Source organism: Emys orbicularis, chromosome 1 (genome assembly GCF_028017835.1).
Source record: "Emys orbicularis isolate rEmyOrb1 chromosome 1, rEmyOrb1.hap1, whole genome shotgun sequence".
In the NCBI taxonomy this organism is placed as follows: domain Eukaryota; kingdom Metazoa; phylum Chordata; order Testudines; family Emydidae; genus Emys; species Emys orbicularis.
The window spans coordinates 152,158,933-152,178,353 of record NC_088683.1 but is presented as its reverse complement, the minus strand read 5'-3'; the positions used below and the strand labels follow the sequence as shown (position 1 = coordinate 152,178,353).

General features: G+C 50.4%; 1 protein-coding gene across 5 annotated transcripts in view; it reads left to right on the top strand.

The window, feature by feature from the left end:
• Positions 1–19,421, top strand: part of USP5 (ubiquitin specific peptidase 5) — a 24,533-nt gene extending 5,112 nt beyond the window's left edge. For 2 of the 5 annotated variants that reach the window (XM_065397413.1, XM_065397410.1), the window contains 17 exons: positions 3,765–3,898; positions 4,126–4,271; positions 4,628–4,812; positions 6,093–6,187; positions 7,488–7,681; positions 10,454–10,525; positions 12,753–12,840; positions 13,038–13,163; positions 13,671–13,824; positions 14,279–14,453; positions 15,811–15,899; positions 16,159–16,281; positions 16,917–17,060; positions 17,217–17,362; positions 17,496–17,649; positions 18,520–18,604; positions 18,830–19,421. In XM_065397413.1, coding sequence (XP_065253485.1) covers positions 3,765–3,898; positions 4,126–4,271; positions 4,628–4,812; positions 6,093–6,187; positions 7,488–7,681; positions 10,454–10,525; positions 12,753–12,840; positions 13,038–13,163; positions 13,671–13,824; positions 14,279–14,453; positions 15,811–15,899; positions 16,159–16,281; positions 16,917–17,060; positions 17,217–17,362; positions 17,496–17,649; positions 18,520–18,604; positions 18,830–18,923 — 2,204 coding nt within the window. In that variant the 3' untranslated portion in view covers positions 18,924–19,421. Of the gene's footprint in view, positions 1–3,764; positions 3,899–4,125; positions 4,272–4,627; positions 4,813–6,092; positions 6,188–7,487; positions 7,682–10,453; positions 10,526–12,752; positions 12,841–13,037; positions 13,164–13,670; positions 13,825–14,278; positions 14,454–15,810; positions 15,900–16,158; positions 16,351–16,916; positions 17,061–17,216; positions 17,363–17,495; positions 17,650–18,519; positions 18,605–18,829 lie in introns of all 5 variants that reach the window. The other 3 variants (XM_065397412.1, XM_065397409.1, XM_065397411.1) reach the window with 2 other exon arrangements.

Sequence of the window (19,421 nt, the reverse complement as noted above, 5' to 3'; positions counted from 1 at the left end):
GGATTTTTCACCTACATCTGCAGCATGGGGCACGGTGGGTCACTTGTTGGTTTGAATAAGAGCAAATGGCGGATTCTCTGTAACTTGAAGTCTTTAAATCAAGATATGAGGACTTCAGTATTTCTGTCGGAAGTTATGGGCCTATTGCAGGAGTGGATGGGTGAGGTTCTCTGGCCTGTGATGTGCAGGAGGTCAGACTAGATGATCATGATGGTCCCTTCTGGCCTTAAAGTCTATGAGATCTACTAGTTCTAAAATCTTATACATGGCGACCAAAAACAGTCCATTCAATTCATTAACTACAGATAATCCTTCCTTTCTTTAATCAGTTTTAAAGGCAAAGTGTGTTATGATAAACTTCCTATTTTTTCTTATATATCCATTTAAGGTAATTGTATTTAACTAGCATAAAATAGTTTTAAAATGCTGGTTTTGTACCCATTAAATTGAATTCCAACTTCCATCCAAATGCAGCTTGACAGAAATCACAAGCAAAAAAGTAATCTACCAAAAAAGAGAAGCTAAAAATGGTGAATGATGCATAATGTAAAAATTAAGACTCTGAATAACTGTTAAGCTATATAACTGCTTAAATAAACATGTATAGATACAGTGTATTCTCTTGGTTAGCAAAAAGAAGTATCAAATTCAGGGTAAAGGTTATATTTAGTTACAAATGAACATATTTCTAATGGTTACCAATCAATGAGAATCAATCTTTCTTTAGGAAATTAACTAAAAAATACAAATGTAAAAACAAGATTAAAATGGATGATTTTCAACCAAGGTTTTCTGCTTGCTGATTTAAATCACTTTGATTTTTTTTGTATCAATCCGTCCTGGTCAAGGATGATGCGAAGTTGAACCTGCTGGCAAGCAAAGTAACAACTAGTATTGACTGCAAAGACTAGACACCCCTGCCACAATAGAGTGAACCATTGTGTTGAGACAGAGAGAGACATTAGAAACCTGACCATTTGCCTTTTAAAAAAAACAACAACAACAAAGGAAATTCACTTACAAAAAAAGGTCAGGTTAAGGTTGTTCCTGAACCAAGTGCTGTCTGCTCCCTGTACCCTTCGGGAATGTAGGACTTTAGATCCCCAAACTCCAATGTTAGAAAACCAGGAAATGCTCAGTTAGGGTGACTTCTCCCTTACACCACCCTTGTCCAAACTGCACATTCCTCATGACAGTCCCATGGGGGCTGAGGTCAAAGTTTGGCTATCTGATCTTTCCATAACAAACTGTCACATTCCAGGGTGCAGTTCAGACCAGTAAGGAGTTGTCACTGTGTGCCCTGCAACCATGGGTGCCTCATAATGCTTTGCTGTTGTAGCTCCCAACCTGGGCTGCTCACAAACAGCCTAACTGCATGCAGGTCACACCCTGAGTGTCTGTGTATAGCTGCAGTCCTGATCCAGTGGGTCTGACCCCAGCAGCCTGTCAGCACTCTGGCTTCCACCAGCCTTGGTTACTAATTGCAGGTGACGCAAACACACTACCAGTCCTGAATTTTCCCAAAAGTGTTTGGCCAGCCCTTTCTTGGGCAGTTCAGATATTAAAGGTCCGTTGCCCCTGTAAAGGGTCAATATTCAACAGTTTGCTACTTTAACTGGCGTTACCAAACAGTTGAGTTTAAACACAGCACCGGATTGGTTTAGATTAGAAACAAGTTTATTAAATTACAAAGAGAGATTTTAAGTGAATACAGCTATAAAGTATTAAAGTCAGAAATGGTTACAAAAGACACAGATAAAACGCTTCCTAGCTAAAACTTAACAAGCTAGAATTGGTTCAAGGTAAAATCTGTACCACAGGTTCCCAGCAACACAGCTGACCAAATCCTCAAGTCAGGCTCTCTTCTCTCTTTCCCCCCCCCCCCCCCCAAAAAAGTCAAAGGGCTGGTTCCTTTGTCATCTTGGGGGGCGGGAGGGGAGAGAGAAAAAATGTGCACACACACAGGGTGTTTTTGCCCCTCACTTTTATAGTCCAGTCACTCTTTGAAAAATATTTTCTTGCAGTTACTCCTAGATAAAGTTCATTCCAGCTGTGTGGACAGAGACATGGAGTCTCGTGGTGTAAGAGGTTCCATGTTGTTTGCTATAATGCAGATCAATCTGTTCCTGGCCCCCAAAGAATGGTCAGTTGACAAGTGATTGCCAGTCAACTTTGATGACAACTGGCTAGAAGCATCATCTTGTCCTTAGAGAAACCAGTTTGCCCCCCTCCCCCAACTTGTCTGGTAAACACATTGTAGTCATAATTTCAGCTTATGTGCATAACTCTTAATATGCATTTTGTACATACATTACATAAGAATATTGATGATCAGTGTGTTACTAGTTTTTAAATATCTCAGGGCATATTTTGTACAAAGATTATTACAGTAGTGTGTAAGGTGAATACAGGGGTGCTTTCAGTCACACAAACATTGTTCTTTGATATGTGGATAGTGACTGCTCGAAAGTAACACTGGAGTCTCCATTATGCAGAGTGCCTGTGCCTGTCTGCTGACATGTCAAAGGGGACGGAGTAAAGGGGAGGGTGTGGGAAACTACTTGAACTGTGCATTTCCCAGTTTCTCTAAGTCTGTGAGGTTTCTTCTTCTAACTCTAACGTTTCTGGGGGAGACCTGAACTAAGCACTTCCACATCCTGCCCTCAAACACTGGAACAGCAGGAAGCCTCCCTTTGTGGCAGGTGCAAGGAGCAGTGAGCACTCTGCCTTACCCAAGTGTTTTGGAAGTGGTAGTGAGTGCACTGGCCCTTGGGTTTGGAAGGATTTCTTACTGTGTCCCCCAATTACAGTTAGTGGTCCTTACATCCGTGAATCAGGAGCAGGAATGCCCCCCAGTGGTTCTGTCCTAGCTAATGTCACTATAGACCAGTGGTTCCCAAACTTTAACAACCTGTAAACCCCTTTCACTAAAATGTCAAGTCTTGTGAAACCCCTCCTAAAAATGAATATTTCCAGGAATTTTCTCCTTTACCTGAGTATAAATTATAAAAGCAGTGATCTTGGAAATAAAGTTTGTTTTATGACATGCTTATTACACACTATTTATTATTAATTATTATTTATCATTACAGTATTTTTATTACATTATGAAAATGGCAACACTCTTCCAAGATCTCACTTTTGTAGCTTGTATCACTTTGAATAAGCCTGTTATAAGACAAGGCTCCTATGTTTCATCAAAGAGTATCAGATGTGAAACAGCATGAAGGTATTTAAGAAGCCAAAGAGTTCCTCCTACACAAGCATTCAGGCCTTGAGCAGTCCAGGCAAACAACGCACGTTACAACAAAGCTTCAATTTGTTCTTCATAATAATTTTAAAAACAATACTAGCTGCCTATTTAATTTTACATTCCTTTCCATTTCTTATAAGGCATCTTGAAGTTTAAATCTCCTCAGTGTGATGTGCTTGCTTTGATCTGCTTAGCTTTTGGAAGTCCAGGGGCTCTGGGCTGCTGGCCCCGTGCTGCCCGGGGTCCCTAGGGACAGCTCTGTCCGCCATTAGGGAATTTTTTCCCGAGAACCCCCTGTAACATTTCGTGAATCCTCAAGGGTTCATGAACCCCAGTTTGGGAACCACTGCTATAGACTTAGACAGAGCTAGTCACAGCTCTACAGTTCCTTAGTTCACATAATATCAAGGCTGGAAAGCCCGTCCCTCAGGTTGTCATCCATAAGGCAAGAAAGCTGGCTAGGTTATAGATTCTTTGCCTTTTCCTTACTGCAGTGTTCCTTCTCTTGTAGGCATAGAAGGTGGGTTTGACATCCCAGAGGAGAAGTTTGAATATGATGAAGACGTAAAAATAGTTATTTTCCCAGAGCACCTGGAGATCCCACGGGATGGGCTGGAGGGGCTGCCAGACATGGTCCAAGACAGGGTAGGTCTTTATTTTCTGTCTGCAGGAAGCGCGCTTTTATGGAGTAGAACTCTCCTACTTTGTAAATTGGATCCAGTAATGTTGTGGGACTGGACTGGAATAGCAGGGGGTGGCTGGGCAGAATGGAGTGGCATTAGCAGAGCCTTGTGGGGAGCCCAAGTCTGGAATAGCAAGGGTAGGTGTTGTGGAGCTCTTATCCCCCTATTTCTCCTGCTCCCCAATTCCAGATTGCCAGTGCGGTTGAGGCTATCCTGACAGCAGATTCAGCCTCGCGAAAGCAGGAGGTACAGGCATGGGATGGAGAAGTTCGACGTGTTTCCAAACATGCTTTCTCTTTGCACCAGCTACAGAACAGCGTCCGCATCCCTCCGTGGTGAGTCTGGCACCAAGTCTGGCACCAAGCCTGGCCATGTTCCCTCTCACCCTGGACACTTCACAACACAACTTTCCTCTCTGGGGCTGTGATGGGACTGTTGCTCTGTCAGTGGAGGGGGTTTCTCCTGTGGGCCTCTCCCTGATCAAGGTGTGGCCCGTGATACAAGCTGGTAAATTCCTGGATACTCTGTGGCTGGGGGGTTGACTGCAACTGACTCCTGCCTTATAGGTCTCCCCGGGTCCTCTGCTTCCTGGAGTAGGAGGGGGGTGGAATCCCGAAAGCCTTTACTTGTGCCATGGTGGGCGAGTACTTTCAGGGAATAGACTGCTCCTTTTCTCTCCCCCTACTGGCAGTGGCTGGAAGTGCAACAAGTGCGACATGCGTGAGAACTTGTGGCTCAACATGACTGATGGATCCATCCTGTGTGGCCGGCGCTACTTCGACGGCAGTGGCGGCAACAACCACGCAGTTGAGCATTATCGGGAGACTGGCTACCCGCTGGCTGTGAAACTGGGAACTATCACCCCCGATGGGGCTGGTGAGATGGGGGACTCTGGAGTTGCAGATGCCAGGCGTCTGAATGGGTTGAATCTGAGCACCATGGTCCCCTGACAGAACAAGTGAGGGGGATTTTGGGGTGTGCCAATGCTGTGGCCTAGGACATCCACCAACTAGCTGCCGCCACCACCAACTGGGCTTTCCTGTGGGGAGGGGGCAATGAGCTAATTGCTGAAACCCTGTGCTTCCCCTGCCCCCTTCCTTGGAATTTGAGGGCCTTTGAAAGGGCTATCTGTATTCCCTCTTCCCTCCAGCCTGGGATGGGGGGTGCTCATTGTTTTAGTGGTCTGGGACAGGGAAGGGGGGTGGATGGCGCAACACCCTTCTGTTAGCCAGGCACACAGGGCCTTTGTACTAGAATCCAAGGCAAAGTTGTTTGCTCCTCTTCTTTACCCCACACTTCTGGGGAACTTGGGTCCCCCATTCTTTCCACCTTAGGACAGTACTGCTCAGACCAGTGGTTTTCAAACTTTTTTTCTGGCGACCCAGTTGAAGAAAATTGTTAATGACCGTGACCCAACGGAGCTGGGGATGAGGGGTGTAGGAGGGGGTCAGGGCTCTTGGCTGGGGGTTCAGGCTCTGGGGTGGGGCCAGGGATGAGGGGCTTCGGGTGCAGGAAGGGCTCTGGGTTTCGGGGGGGGGCTCAGGGCTGGGGCAGGGGGTTGGGGCATGGGGTTATCTCAGATGGCTCCCAGTCAGCGGTGCAGCGGGGGTGCTAAGGCAGGCTTCCTGCCTGTCCTGGCACCGTGGACCATGCTGCGCCCCAGAAACGGCCAGCAGGAGGTCTGGCTCCTAGGCAGAGGTGCGCAAGCGGCTCCACGCGGCTCTCGTTCGCAGGCACTGCTCCCCACCCCCAGCTCCCATTGGCCTGTGCTCAGGGTGGGGGCAGCACGCAGAGCCCCATGGCCCCCCACCTAGGAGCCGGACCTGCTGCTGGCCGCTTCCAGGGCCCAGCACGGTGTCAGAACAGGTAGGAACTAGTCTGCCTTAGCCGGGCAGCACCGCCGACCGGGTCTTTTAACAGCCCGGTCGGCGATGCTGACCAGAGCCACCGCAACCCAGTATTGGGTTGCGACCTGCAGTTTGAAAATTACTGGCTCAGACAGTTAGTCTGTTAGACCTTAAAGCTCTGAGAACTTTATGTTGCTCCCTCCCCCTAGCAGCAGGTTGTTTGAGGAAGAACAGGTGGGTGTTGGTGGGATCTGGGAGTGGTTGGGGTATAAGCTAGTTTCTTTCCCTTTCCTGTCTGTTTTCCCACAGACGTTTACTCCTATGATGAGGATGATATGGTGCTGGATCCCAGCCTGGCTGAACACCTGGCTCACTTTGGGATTGACATGCTCAAGATGCAGAAGGTGAGAGGGAAACTCCCAATCAAAACAAGGGGGTCTGAATGTCACAATTGCACCTGTATTTCCCCTCAGGTGTTCAGCAAGGGCACCACTCTCAGGGTTCCGGCTCCCCAGCTGTCACCTCTCTTGGGTGGAGATGCGTGTCTCTCTCCCTGCTGACTAGGGTATCTCCAGGCTGAACAGTTCCCTGCCTTCACTGTGTTATTCCCAGCATAAAACAAACTGCTTGAGCAGACCTGCTTGGTTTCTCTTCAGAGACTAATAAATGTGACTGCCCCATTTAAGATACCACAAAGCTCTTTCTATGCAAGCTTATTTATTCTTAGGGCTAAAGCATTACTCAGAAAACACTAAAAGAAGCAGTACGCAGGCTAATAAGCTTACCAGAGATCATCCCAACTCTGACATGGGTTCTGGCAGTGATTAGCCCTTCAGACCTAGCAGAGGGGTCTCATCTGTGGTCACAAGTTCTTAACAACCTCAGCTCAGAACTAGCACACTCGTGAAAAATTTAGTCCAGCCTTTATACGGTTCAGAGGTCTCTGAGTTTCAAGGAGTAGGTAATCAGCAGACAATGGTTTTTTTCTCCCTAGGGAGATTTTTTGAAGCTACACCCAAGTACCTTTTAGAAAACCCACTTCTCACATATTGTCCAAAACAGTTCTTTGAAGTTCCTAATGTTTCCCCAAGCTACAGACAATCCTACAATAACACACTATCAATTACATTTTTAATACAATGGACCCCCCCAAATGTATTAAACCTAATTCAATAAGGTTTGTTTAGGATATTGCAGGCATTTGTCCTCTATCACACTGAGTCCTCAGCTGGATCCGAGTCTCCAGTCACCAACCAGGGTGGGGCTGTAACTCAGTTACTATGCAGTGGTCATTGGGTACACAGCCCCCACTTCCTCTCAAGCAGAGAGCTGACTTCTTTCCCTCTCTTCTCCTCCACCCCCCCAGATTCATTCCCTTGTGGCTCCTATTTGTACTCCAAGCAACGGGACCTCCCTTGGGGAGATGGTTCCTCAGACTCTGACACCTCAGTGCTGGGGGATGGTTCCTGAGCTCCTTTTCCTTGGCTCAGACTTGCCCTGTTCCCCTTCTTCCCCCCCACCGCCCAAAAATATTTCTCCCCTCGGAACTGGAATCCCTTAGACATTTGCACATCCTTTCCATATCTTTCTCTCTCTCTCTTCCCCCCCCCCCCCCCCCCATCATAGTTTTCACCAAACAGGATGGCCCAGAGTGTATCTGTGGCTCTTCTCTGAGCTCCCCCGGTCCATCTCTTCTCTCCACAGACAGACAAGACAATGACCGAGCTGGAGATTGACATGAATCAGCGCATTGGGGAGTGGGAGCTGATCCAGGAGTCTGGGGTGCAGCTCAAACCCCTCTATGGCCCTGGTTACACTGGCATCCGAAACCTGGGCAATAGTTGCTACCTCAATTCTGTGGTGCAGGTGCTGTTCAGCATTCCTGACTTCCAGAGAAAGTAAGTGAGCTAAGGGAAGGTCCCCTCCACTTACCACTGCTCCAGGATTGTGGGTTACTTAGGCCATTTAGTCCTGGTCTCCATCCCAATTGCCCCAATCCTACCTGAACTCTGAGAGGAATTAATTCACTCCATCCTTTGTGGGGTGCCAGGGATCAGCATGAAAGATCCCTAATGCTGGGATCTTACCTTCTGGGGTTGGGAGCCTTGTATAAGCCAAGTATCAAAGGGGTAGCCGTGTTAGTCTGGATTTGTAAAAGCAAAGAGTCCTGTGGCACCTTATAGACTAACAGACGTATTGGAGCATGAGCTTTCGTGGGTGAATACCCACTTCTTCGGATGCATGTAGTGGAAATTTCCAGAGGCAGGTATAAATATGCAAGCAAGAGTGAGTCAGGCTAGAGATAACGAGGTTAGTTCAATCAGGGAGGATGAGGCCCTCTTCTAGCAGTTGAGGTGTGAACACCAAGGGAGGAGAAACTGCTTTTGTAGTTGGCTAGCCGTTCACAGTCTTTGTTTAATCCTGAGCTGATGGTGTCAAATTTGCAGATGAACTGAAGCTCAGCAGTTTCTCTTTGAAGTCTGGTCCTGAAATTTTTTTGCTGCAGGATGGCTACCTTTAAATCTGCTATTGTGTGTCCAGGGAGGTTGAAGTGTTCTCCTACAGGTTTTTGTATATTGCTATTCCTAATATCTGATTTGTGTCCATTTATCCTTTTACGTAGGGACTGTCCAGTTTGGCCGATGTACATAGCAGAGGGGCATTGCTGGCATATGATGGCGTATATTACATTGGTGGACGTGCAGGTGAATGAACCGGTGATGGTGTGGCTGATCTGGTTAGGTCCTGTGATATGTGGGCACATATCTACACCAGCGACACCATCACAGGACCTAACCAGATCAGCCACACCATCACCGGTTCATTCACCTGCACGTCCACCAATGTAATATACGCCAGCAATGCCCCTCTGCTATGTACATCAGCCAGACTGGACAGTCCCTACGTAAAAGGATAAGTGGACACAAATCAGATACTAGGAATAGCAATATACAAAAACCTGTAGGAGAACACTTCAACCTCCCTGGACACACAATAGCAGATTTAAAGGTAGCCATCCTGCAGCAAAAAAATTTCAGGACCAGACTTCAAAGAGAAACTGCTGAGCTTCAGTTCATCTGCAAATTCGACACCATCAGCTCAGGATTAAACAAAGACTGTGAACGGCTAGCCAACTACAAAAGCAGTTTCTCCTCCCTTGGTGTTCACACCTCAACTGCTAGAAGAGGGCCTCATCCTCCCTGATTGAACTAACCTCATTATCTCTAGCCTGACTCACTCTTGCTTGCATATTTATACCTGCCTCTGGAAATTTCCACTACATGCATCCGAAGAAGTGGGTATTCACCCACGAAAGCTCATGCTCCAATACGTCTGTTAGTCTATAAGGTGCCACGGGACTCTTTGCTGCTTGTATAAGCCAGTTACCTTCACTAGAGTCGGAGACCTCCTGGACTACGACCGGGGAGTCTGGCTGGATCCCCTGACACTCGCTCGGTGCATGGGGCTCTCCAGGCCTTGTACTCCCCAGCGCGTACTTCAGGAGGTGAGGGCCGCTTTGCCGCCCGCTGCTCGGGTCTACCTCGACCAGGTCCTGCGCGAGGGCATGCCCCGCCCACCCTCCACCCCTGGTCCTCCGGACCTTTTTATCGGGCCCCTGCCCCGTGGACCCAACCGGCCCCTCCGCCCCTTCTCCGTGAGCCGGCTACACGACTTGCAGCCGGTTCGTTTCCTGACCGCGCCAAGGAAACATCTATACACGCTCGTGCTCCACACTCTTCACTTCCTCACCCTCGTGTCCCACCCCGATACGAAGTGGCGGGACCTCCTGACACCTGTTGAGGGTGAGAAGCCCCGGTGGGCCAGCCTCTATTCCACCCTGGTCCCGAGGCCCGCCGGGGATATCAGCTGGCGGCTCCTTCATGGGGCCGTGAGCACGGGCGTGTACTTGGCGCGGTTTACCCCTGTCCCAGACACCTGTCCTTTCTGCGGCATGAGGGAGACCCTGGCTCACGTTTACTTAGAGTGTGCCAGGTTGCAGCCCCTACACCGGCTCCTCACCGACATTATGTTGCGTTTTTGGTTACACTTTTCCCCTCACCTTCTCATTTATGCACTCCCTATCCGTGGCCCCACAAAGTCACGGGACCTCCTGGTCAACTTCCTCTTGGCCCTGGCTAAACAGGCCATCTATAAAACCAGGGAGAGGAGGTTGGCCGATGGAGGTTCCTGTGACTGTGGGGCCTGTTTCCGATCCTCTGTCCGTTCACGTATCCGGGCAGAGTTCCTCTGGGCGGCGTCCACTGGCTCCCTTGACACCTTTGAGGAGCAGTGGGCGCTGTCCGGGGTTCTCTGCTCGGTGTCCCAGTCAGGTTCCCTTCTTTTGACCGCACTCCTGTCCCTGTTTTTACGTTAGTTGTCCCCCGTAATCATTTGGGTTTTAGGCCCTGTGGGTCCTCCCCTTAGGCTGGGAGGGGGGGATCCTTTAGCAGTGGGCGGGCTTATGCCCGCCCACTTCCTGAAGCCCAATAGGTACAGATGGTAAAATAAAACATAAAATTATTAAAAGTTATTTACTGATGTATGACAAATATTGTACCTATCCTTAAATTTCCAGTTTACAAACACAGGGCCAGATCCTGCTTAACTTTTGTGGATGCAGCCTGGTGCTCTGTCTGCAGCTCTCTTTGCCTCTCTGGTTTGCTTTGCAGGTATGTGGACAAGCTGGAGAAGATATTCCAAAGTGCTCCCTCAGACCCCACACAGGACTTCAGCACCCAAGTGTATGTAGTGCTCTGAAGAAAGGGGATGTGGTATAGATTTGGGGTGTTCCAGTAGGGGGCCCCATGTCCCACCCCATTCTTAAATTGCATTGTGTTGCAAGTAGGTCCCACTTCTTCTGAGATTCCAATCCCTTGTAGTCATTAAAGATCTCTGGAACTTTCCAAGAGTTGAGGTTTGACCAGGAGATTGGGCTTGATGGGCTAAAGGGTCTAAGCCCCAGCCTCAATCTCACAACTGTATAGAGTGGCAAATGTCCTGCAGGGACATTCTGCCACTGGTGGGTGTAGTACCCCTAGCTGTCAGCAGAGGGTGTCTGGCTCTGCAGCACAGACTTCCAGCCAGAGAGAGGTGTCTGAGGCTACATCTACACTACAGGGGGGGGGTCGATTTAAGATACGCAAATTCAGCTACGCGAATAGCGTAGCTGAATTCGACGTATCAGATCCGACTTACCCTGTTGTGAGGATGGCGGCAAAATCGACTGCCGCGGCTCCCAGTCGACGGCGCTTACTCCCACCTCCGCTGGTGGAGTAAGCGCGTCGATTCGGGGATCGATTGTTGCGTCCTGACGAGACGCGATAAGTCGATCCCCAAGAGATCGATTTCTACCCGCCGATTCAGGCGGGTAGTGTAGACCTAGCCTGAGAGAAGAGTATACCGGTTTAGGTGGGGGTAGTCTAGGGGTTCTCATAACAAAAATTGTGGTGGCCTGAGAGTGCGGCCACCAACTGACAAATTTTTCTGAAATACTTAACTAACTTTAGGAAAAACAAATAAATATGCATATACGCACATTCAAATCATTGTCATTGATTTACGTAGGGCGCTTTTTTCAGATTCAGTAATAAAAATCATGTACAATTGTATTTTGGTGCATCTGGCCCCTGCTTCCTCCCCCCATCGCCTGTAGCCCCTGCTGCCTTCCCCAGACCCCCACTGTCCCTGGGCCCTGCTGCTCCACGCCATTGCTCTAAGCTCCCTTTTGCAGCCTCGCACCCCAAGCTCATCCCGCTCCTTGCCTCTTGACCACCGCACCCAGCAAAGCCAGCCCTCCTGAAGCCCCGCCACCCTGGACTGAAACCTGCCACCGGAGTCCCGCAGCTGAAGCTGGGGGCAGAGGGCTGCAGGGAGCGGCCGCTGCTTTGCCCCCTCCCCCATCTCTGCCCAGGAGGCTGTCGTGGCTGCAGGAAAACCCCTTGGTGGCCGCATTTGAGAAACGCTGGGCTAGTCCCACAGAGGCTGCATACTGTGTGAGGAGCAGGGAATACAGACTTATCTGGGAATATTTTAATTGTATGCACGTGTCCTCTGCTTTTCCAGAGCCAGCAACAATTAAAAGTGATTCTTGAGCCCAGTCTTGAGTAGGAGCCTCAAAGGCTGTGGGGGGCAGGGGAGGGGGTGAGTGAGCTCTGGAGAGGTTCTCCATCTAGGGGTGAGGAGGAATAGGTATGTGGATGTTTCTGAGCAGGTGGGGATTGGGTCAATTGCTAAAATGAGAGGGGGATGTGCTGGCTTGGGTTGGCAGGGTTGTGTGCAAGGGAATGGGAGTGAATTGGTGACTGAGGCTGTGTGAATGTGAGCGTGGGGGAGATGGGAGTAGAGGAAGGTGGTGGGGGAGAAGTTGGGCCCAAGAGAGCACAGTGAAGGGTTGATAGTGGGTATCTCATGTTATCTCCTGCCCGCCCTGGGCAGTAAAGTGTCTGTCTCTCACTTTGGAAAATCTGTTCAACCTGCTGGTGGGAATGGGGTGTAGTCTGCTTCCTGCTATCCCATGACTTGGGCTGCAGCCATCACTAATTTGGAGGGATTGCATTCTGCCTCCCTCAGACTCCTGTATAGAGTCACTTGCGGGGCTTCACTTCCTGTGCCAAGCTGCTGCGAGATGTGGCTGGTAAACGACTGTCGCAGCCCAGTGCTGGCTGCCTTTCTGTGAATGGCTGAGGCTGTCCCTCCACAATCCTTCCCCGTTGGCTAGGGAGGAGCTGAGGCTCAGTTCTGAAGTTCTGTGAGGTGTTCAAATGGAAGATATCAGACAGGGCTGGGGGCAGCAGAGCAGGATGAGACAGAGGAGTCGGGGCTGGGTAGGAAGAGGGAGCTGAGGTCAGCTGGGGCAAGTCAACGTGAGTTTCAAAGCTGGAGTGATTGAACTGGCTCCTGGAGTGACAGGAGTGTTTGGGTTGGAAGCAGCTTGGTACAGCTTTGATGGTGAATCCTCTGCTATTCCAGAGCCAAGCTGGGCCATGGGCTACTCTCTGGGGAGTATTCGAAGCCAGCCTCTGGAGACGGGGAACAGCAACCGGACCAGAACCAGAAGGTGAGGACTGGGGCCCCACTACCCTCATGGGGAGGGAATGCACTAAAGCATGTCTGTCATGGTGTGGGGGATCCTCTATGGAGACACTGTCCAGGGCGTTGACCCTAAATAGAGGCAGGGTTTGGAAAGATATACCCCAGGGCGGAGTTGTTGGGAGGCCATGCTCACTCCTTCCTCTCCTCCCTACTTTCTTCTAGGGCATGCAGGATGGCATTGCTCCACGCATGTTTAAATCTCTCATTGGCAAAGGGCACCCGGAATTCTCCACCAACAGGCAGCAAGACGCCCAGGAGTTCTTCCTGCATTTCATCAACATGGTGGAGGTAATGACTGATCCACACTTTCTGAAATCCTGGGAAGGGGGCAGCTCCTGTTCTGAGCTCCAGCAAGTGGGGGGTTGGCACCTAGGCTGGATGGAAATGCAGGGAGGGGGCCAGCATGCAGGTATTTTGAAGCACCAGGTTCACCAGAACTAACCGTTCGGGATACCAGTGAGTGACCACTTCGGGAGAAGGGGATGAGGGCGCCCAACTGCAGGGCCTTTTGTTCGGGGCTCACCCCCAGCTCCTGTGAAATTGCTGTGTGTAAACTTTGGGGGAGCTTGGAGTTACCCAGAGCTCCCCCTAAAAATGGAACCCTCTCCTTTGGGGTGGGAATGGGATTGGTTTCTGGAGACTGGTGGTGCTGATTGAAGGGCTCCAGCTTCTACACTTGGACCAGGGACAGTGGAGACAGTTCTTTGTCTGTGTCGCACATGGGGCTGCTGCTCCTGTGATTGGTTGATCTGGCCACCTTGATATGACACATTTTCACCATGTTGCCCTTCCCAGAGGAACTGCCGCAGCTCAGAAAATCCCAATGAGGTCTTCCGTTTCCTGGTGGAGGAGAAGCTCAAGTGCCTGGCCACAGAGAAGGTGAAATACACCCAGCGTGTGGACTACATTATGCAGCTGCCCGTGCCCATGGATGCTGCACTCAACAAAGGTCAGTGGCCTGATGGTGACTGAGGAAGGGGCAGCAGGCACTGGGATCAGTGAGGAAACTCTACCTACTGTGCTCCTTTACTGGGGTTGAGGGGATCCCTCAAGGACCTGAAGACGCAAGGTGTTCTGGAGCCAAATCCTTCTCCTTCATCACCCCATGGAGCTGGGCAGGGTGGATTTACTCAGAGATGCTGTGGACAGGTATCAGTCACTCAAGTTAGGGATCAAACCTTTCCCCTGCCTCACCCAAGGCAAGGGTTGTGACTTAGCCTGTGGGACTTCAGCATAATGAAACCATCCTGATGGCTGGAGGAGATTGTGTGCCCTATGCACCACTCTAGGGAACATGTCCCGATGGGCCCATCTAGCCTGGTGTCCTGCCTCTGGAGGTAGCCAACAGCAGGTGCCTTGTGAGCGCCCGGAATCTGGACCTGACTCCTCTGCCTTGTCCCCAGATGAGCTGATGGAATATGAGGAGAGGAAGCACCAGGCAGAAGAGGAGAAGCAGCCGCTGCCTGAGCTGGTCCGAGCCAAGGTGCCTTTCAGCTCCTGTCTAGAGGCCTACGGGGCTCCAGAGCAGGTGGATGACTTCTGGAGCACAGCCTTGCAGGCCAAGTCTGTGGCTCTCAAGTGAGTGTGGTTTGGAGGCGCTATCTAGGATAGAGATCAGAGTGTGAAAAGCCCTCTTGGGAACCCCTTTCCTACAGTACGCTGGGCAGGGATGTTTCCTAGGGCTGCTAGTTCCCCAATTAGAAATCCATGACTTGTCAGCCCTGGGGGGTGGTTCCTGAGCCTCTAGGCTCAGTCTTGTCCCATTTTCCATGGGGATTACAGTGGGCAGAGTTAAGGTGGCTGTGGGGTCCTCAACACTGCATTCTGTGGTGGTACAGAAAACAAAGCAATGGAAATCCAGAAAAATTGGCAGTGGTGTTGATGCCCCATTATCAGCGTTCTGACATTCTTAATTTGAGTTATGTTTTAACTCCCTAGCCTAGGAGGGAGATGTGGACAGCACTCTGTTGTTCTCTCCAGCCCTAACTTTCGTTTTAAAAGAAGTCTCTAGTTATTAAAGTTGAACAAAACTTTCAAAACATGAATTGAGCGCAACCGGTGCACCAAAGTTTCCTTGAGTTTACAGAAAGACTGAAACAATAGTTGTGAAGGATGAGCTGCCCCAGTCACTTCAGCAGGGCTAACTCGAATGCCAGTCGTGATACTTTGAATGTCAGATTTATTAACTGTTTCACTGTCCAAAACACAGATCATAGTAACTCAAGGCAGTAATGAAGAGCTACAATGTCTGCTGAGTGGCTGTTTGTTCTGCTGCCACTGGCATTCCTTTCCCAGTCAAGAAGGACTCAAGCCCAAGAAGCCTAGCAGAGCCCATGAGGGGAGATATTTTGTTACAGAAAAACGGAAAGATACCCCTTAGCAATAACAGGTCTAAAGAAATGTTGCTTTTCAAGTTGACATTATTAACATTCTACTGCAGTTTGGAGTAATGACTTATAGTCAAACCTTTCCTCACATCCAATGCTGAATATACCTCATTCCTTCAACTATAGTTTAAAATGCATCCATACGTGTTTGTTTTACCTGTATTTAATTAGAATTCTAAAATCTCTGGTGGCCTGTACCACATGGCAGGGTTTGCAGGGGAGGGAGGAGTGTTTGATTTTCCTGGAGGTGGTCTCCACCCTTAAAAGTTTGGGAAATGCTAGGTTAAGCTGTCCTCCAGTCAGAGCACTTCCTCTGGGAATTGTTCAGGGTTTGGCAGGCTCAGTGCTGAGTACAGTGGGGAGACCCAGAGCCATACAGACTATTCCCTCTGTATTCCAGCAGTAGCTCTGGAATGTGCAAGACTCCACATCCCCTTCCTTGATTTCTCCCCGAGCCAGCCAGTCTCCCCTAGCCCTCCTCCTCCCCCTCCCCCATTAACAAAGCAACAGGGTAACCTGTCCAGACATGACGTGTCACTCTCTTTCAGGACAACCCGGTTTGCCTCCTTCCCAGACTATCTGGTGATCCAGATCAAGAAATTCACTTTTGGCCTGGATTGGGTACCCAAAAAGCTCGGTAAGGAGAGTGAGGTGAAGCACGAAGCATCGGGATCAATGAGTCCCCAATGCTGCTCTGTGTAGCACCGCCCCCATGCTTAGGCATTGGGGTCACTACTGACAGGGGAGAGCATTCCATACTGCGTTGCTATACTGCTGCTGCAGAACATCCCATGTGCATTCTCTACCCCAAACGGCTTATCTTTGAGGGCCACTCATCCACACTCTTTGAGCTCACTGAACACGTCCCTGAGGGTCTGATCCAGACTCTTTTACAGATGTCTCTATCGAAATGCCAGAGGAGCTGGACATCTCTGCGCTGCAGGGGACAGGGCTGCAAGCTGGTGAGGAGGAGATGCCAGACATTGCGCCTCCACTGGTGACGCCAGACGAGCCCAAAGGTAGCCTGGGGTTCTATGGCAACGAGGACGACGACTCCTTCTGCTCCCCTCACTTCTCCTCTCCAACATGTTAGTGACTCTTCTCCTCTCCTCCTCCTAGTGCCTGACTCACTCCCTCACTCTCCTCATGACTTGTCTCCCTGGCTAATGATTTCCTCCTCATTCAGTCTCTCGCTTCCTGTCCCTCTGCCAGTGACTGTGCCCCCTTGCATGCTCATTGTGCGAGGATGTTGCTGACCCCAGTAGCTCTTTCAGCTGTAGGTTTGTGTGGGCCCATATTAGGAAGGAGTGGGAAGTGGGGTATGCACAATGGATCCAGAATGTCTAGCTGGGAGAGAGGTTTGGTGCACAAAGATTGGCGGCATGGTGAGAGGTGAAGAGGAGACAAAGCTCCTGAGCCATTGCTAGGGAGTGCCTGGCTCATGACTTTCATCTCTCCACCCCCTGCATGAGGCCTGCGTGCTATGGGGGTAAGGACTTAGCCAAGGGAGGGGCAAGGCTCACATGAGATTCAGCCAGGGAGGGAGGCTTGAGGTTTGCATAAGGTTGTGTGGGAGGGAGGGGACAGAAATCACACTAAAGGGGTGGGTGGGAGCAGGGCTGCCAAGGCTCCTCTAATCTCTGTCCCCCCACAGCCCCCATGTTGGATGAATCGGTGATTATCCAGCTGGTGGAGATGGGCTTTCCCATGGATGCCTGCCGCAAAGCTGTGTACTACACAGGGAACAGCGGGGCTGAGGCTGCCATGAACTGGATCATGTCGCACATGGATGATCCAGGTATGAGAACACATGACCATGACAAAGCCCTCCCACCCAGTTCAATGTGCTATACGCTACAGCGCTGCCTGCTGGAGAAGCCAGGGCTGAGACCTTAAAATGTTTCCCCACCACCAGAGCTAGCTCCTCTGAACTATGTTCTGTTTTCTGCTACAGATTTTGCCAACCCTCTGGTTCTTTCTGGATCTAGTGGGCCAGGTTCCACCATCATCTGTCCAGACCCCCCTTCAGAAGACAGCGTGGCCACCATTGTCTCCATGGGCTTCTCCCGAGATCAGGCTATGAAAGCCCTAAGAGCCACGGTGAGGAGCAAGGATGAGATTACAGTTGGATTGCAGCCTTATAGGGCTGTGCTGGGAATGGCATCCTCAGGGAAGGGAGGTGCTTAGATTGATGAGGGGTTCCTGACCTGACAGTTTCCTCCTCTCCCTGCAGAGTAACAGTCTGGAGCGGGCTGTGGACTGGATCTTCAGTCACATTGATGACCTGGACGCAGAGGCTGCCATGGACATCTCAGAGGGGCGCTCGGCGGCTGAGTCCATCTCTGAATCTGTCCCTGTGGGTCCCAAAGTGCGTGATGGGCCTGGAAGTGAGTCCCAGACACTGGAGGGCATGAGTTCTGCCCTCCTCTGGTTTCTGTAGAGGCAGCTTAGTTCCCGGGGATGGTGGTGGTGGTGGTTTCTAACCAATTGGGCCCCAGCCTTCCCCAGAGCTTTAGCCTCCCTAAACTCTCAGGTCTCTCACTGATCCGTGAGATTCTAGCACCTCCCAAGAGTTGATCTGGCTGCTGGGGCAATGTAACAGAGAGGAAGGGGAAAGGGTCTGTGCCCACTGGGAATCATCAGAGGGATGAATGGGATGTGGTGTCTAGTCAGATGGAGGAGAGGAATAAGGGTGTCCTGCCAGGGAGGTAAGGAGGGCTTTGCTCCCATTCTTTGGAACCCCATCTCTGTGTTGCCTCGGAGATTGTTCTTTTCTGGTCTCCCTATCAAAACACCTGGCTCTAGCCAGCTAAATCTTTGTGGGAATTCATGCCCAAGCTGCTACACTACTTGCTGTAATGTGGAAAGCCCCACACAGCAGATGTGTGAACCAGGGCCTCCTCACTCATCTACTTCCCCCGTCAAGCTCTGGGAGGTAGGCAGCAGGTAGGGCCGCCTTAAAGGAGCGATCATCTCTCCTCCTGTTTGCTTCACCAGTATCTCCACAGAGCTTGGATCTAAAATTCTCTTGGCCTTGTGATTAGGCAGCTGCCTTGTTCCACCTACTCCACCATGAAACATGTCTTCTCAGCCATTATTGGGGCCCAGACCCCTGAAGGCCTCTCTAGGGGAGTCATGGGACAATAGCTCCTCTCTAGAGAGCTCTTCAGGGGGATGGGGTTATCCAAGGGTATGTAACCCTCCCTACCTCTACCTCTGTCTCTCTCTGACCACCTCTTTTTTCCTCTCTCCCTCAGAGTATCAGCTCTTTGCCTTCATCAGCCACATGGGCACTTCCACCATGTGTGGCCATTATGTCTGCCACATCAAGAAGGATGGCAGGTAAGAAGGGCTTGAGGGGACAAGAAGTAGCCTAAAGGCAGCAGCTTCTAAGATTAAACCAGTATAATTCCCCCTTTACTTCAGTGGTCTAGTGTCATTCTCCCTCTGGACCCATTGTCACGGGGGGAGGGAAAAGAGAGGAACAGGCCACTGTGCCACATGGTGGGGACAGACTTTTAGGTCAGCTGCAAGCTGGTGGCCCTTATCTCTCCCTCTCTGTTTCAGGTGGGTGATTTACAATGACCAGAAAGTCTGCGCCTCTGAGAAGCCACCCAAGGATCTCGGTTACATCTACTTCTATCAGCGGATTCCCAGCTAGAACCCCCTCCTACTGTGTGCGGAGGGGGGAAGCAGGCTGCTGGCATGAGGAGGGGGAGGCAGTGACAATAAATACAGAGAAGCAGTGCACATTCTTTCACCCCACTCCCCACTGTGTCTCCACCTGTGCCACTGCTGTAACTCTGGGGGCAGGCGTTCCTTGGTTAATAAAACTGGGGGCTGGGGCCCCCATGGACATGAGTGAAGAGGGGTGGGCAGATGGATTTGTTTCAATACTCCCTACTCCAAGGCACAGCCTCTAGTGCTTTGCTGCTTGGTGTAATTATACCATCCCCTTTCAAGCTGAAAGGGGAGAAGGGGGGGACGTGCGTGCGTGTGTGTGTGGCTTCGTGTATCATGGGTGGGTGGCTTCTCTCCCTTGTGCCCCCTCCCAAACAAGGGGGCCGTGCAGGAAATAATGTGGGCCATAAGTAGCACCACTTCCTCCTTGTGTGCCCCTTAAATGCCAAAATACACGAAGGATAAAATAAAAATCTAA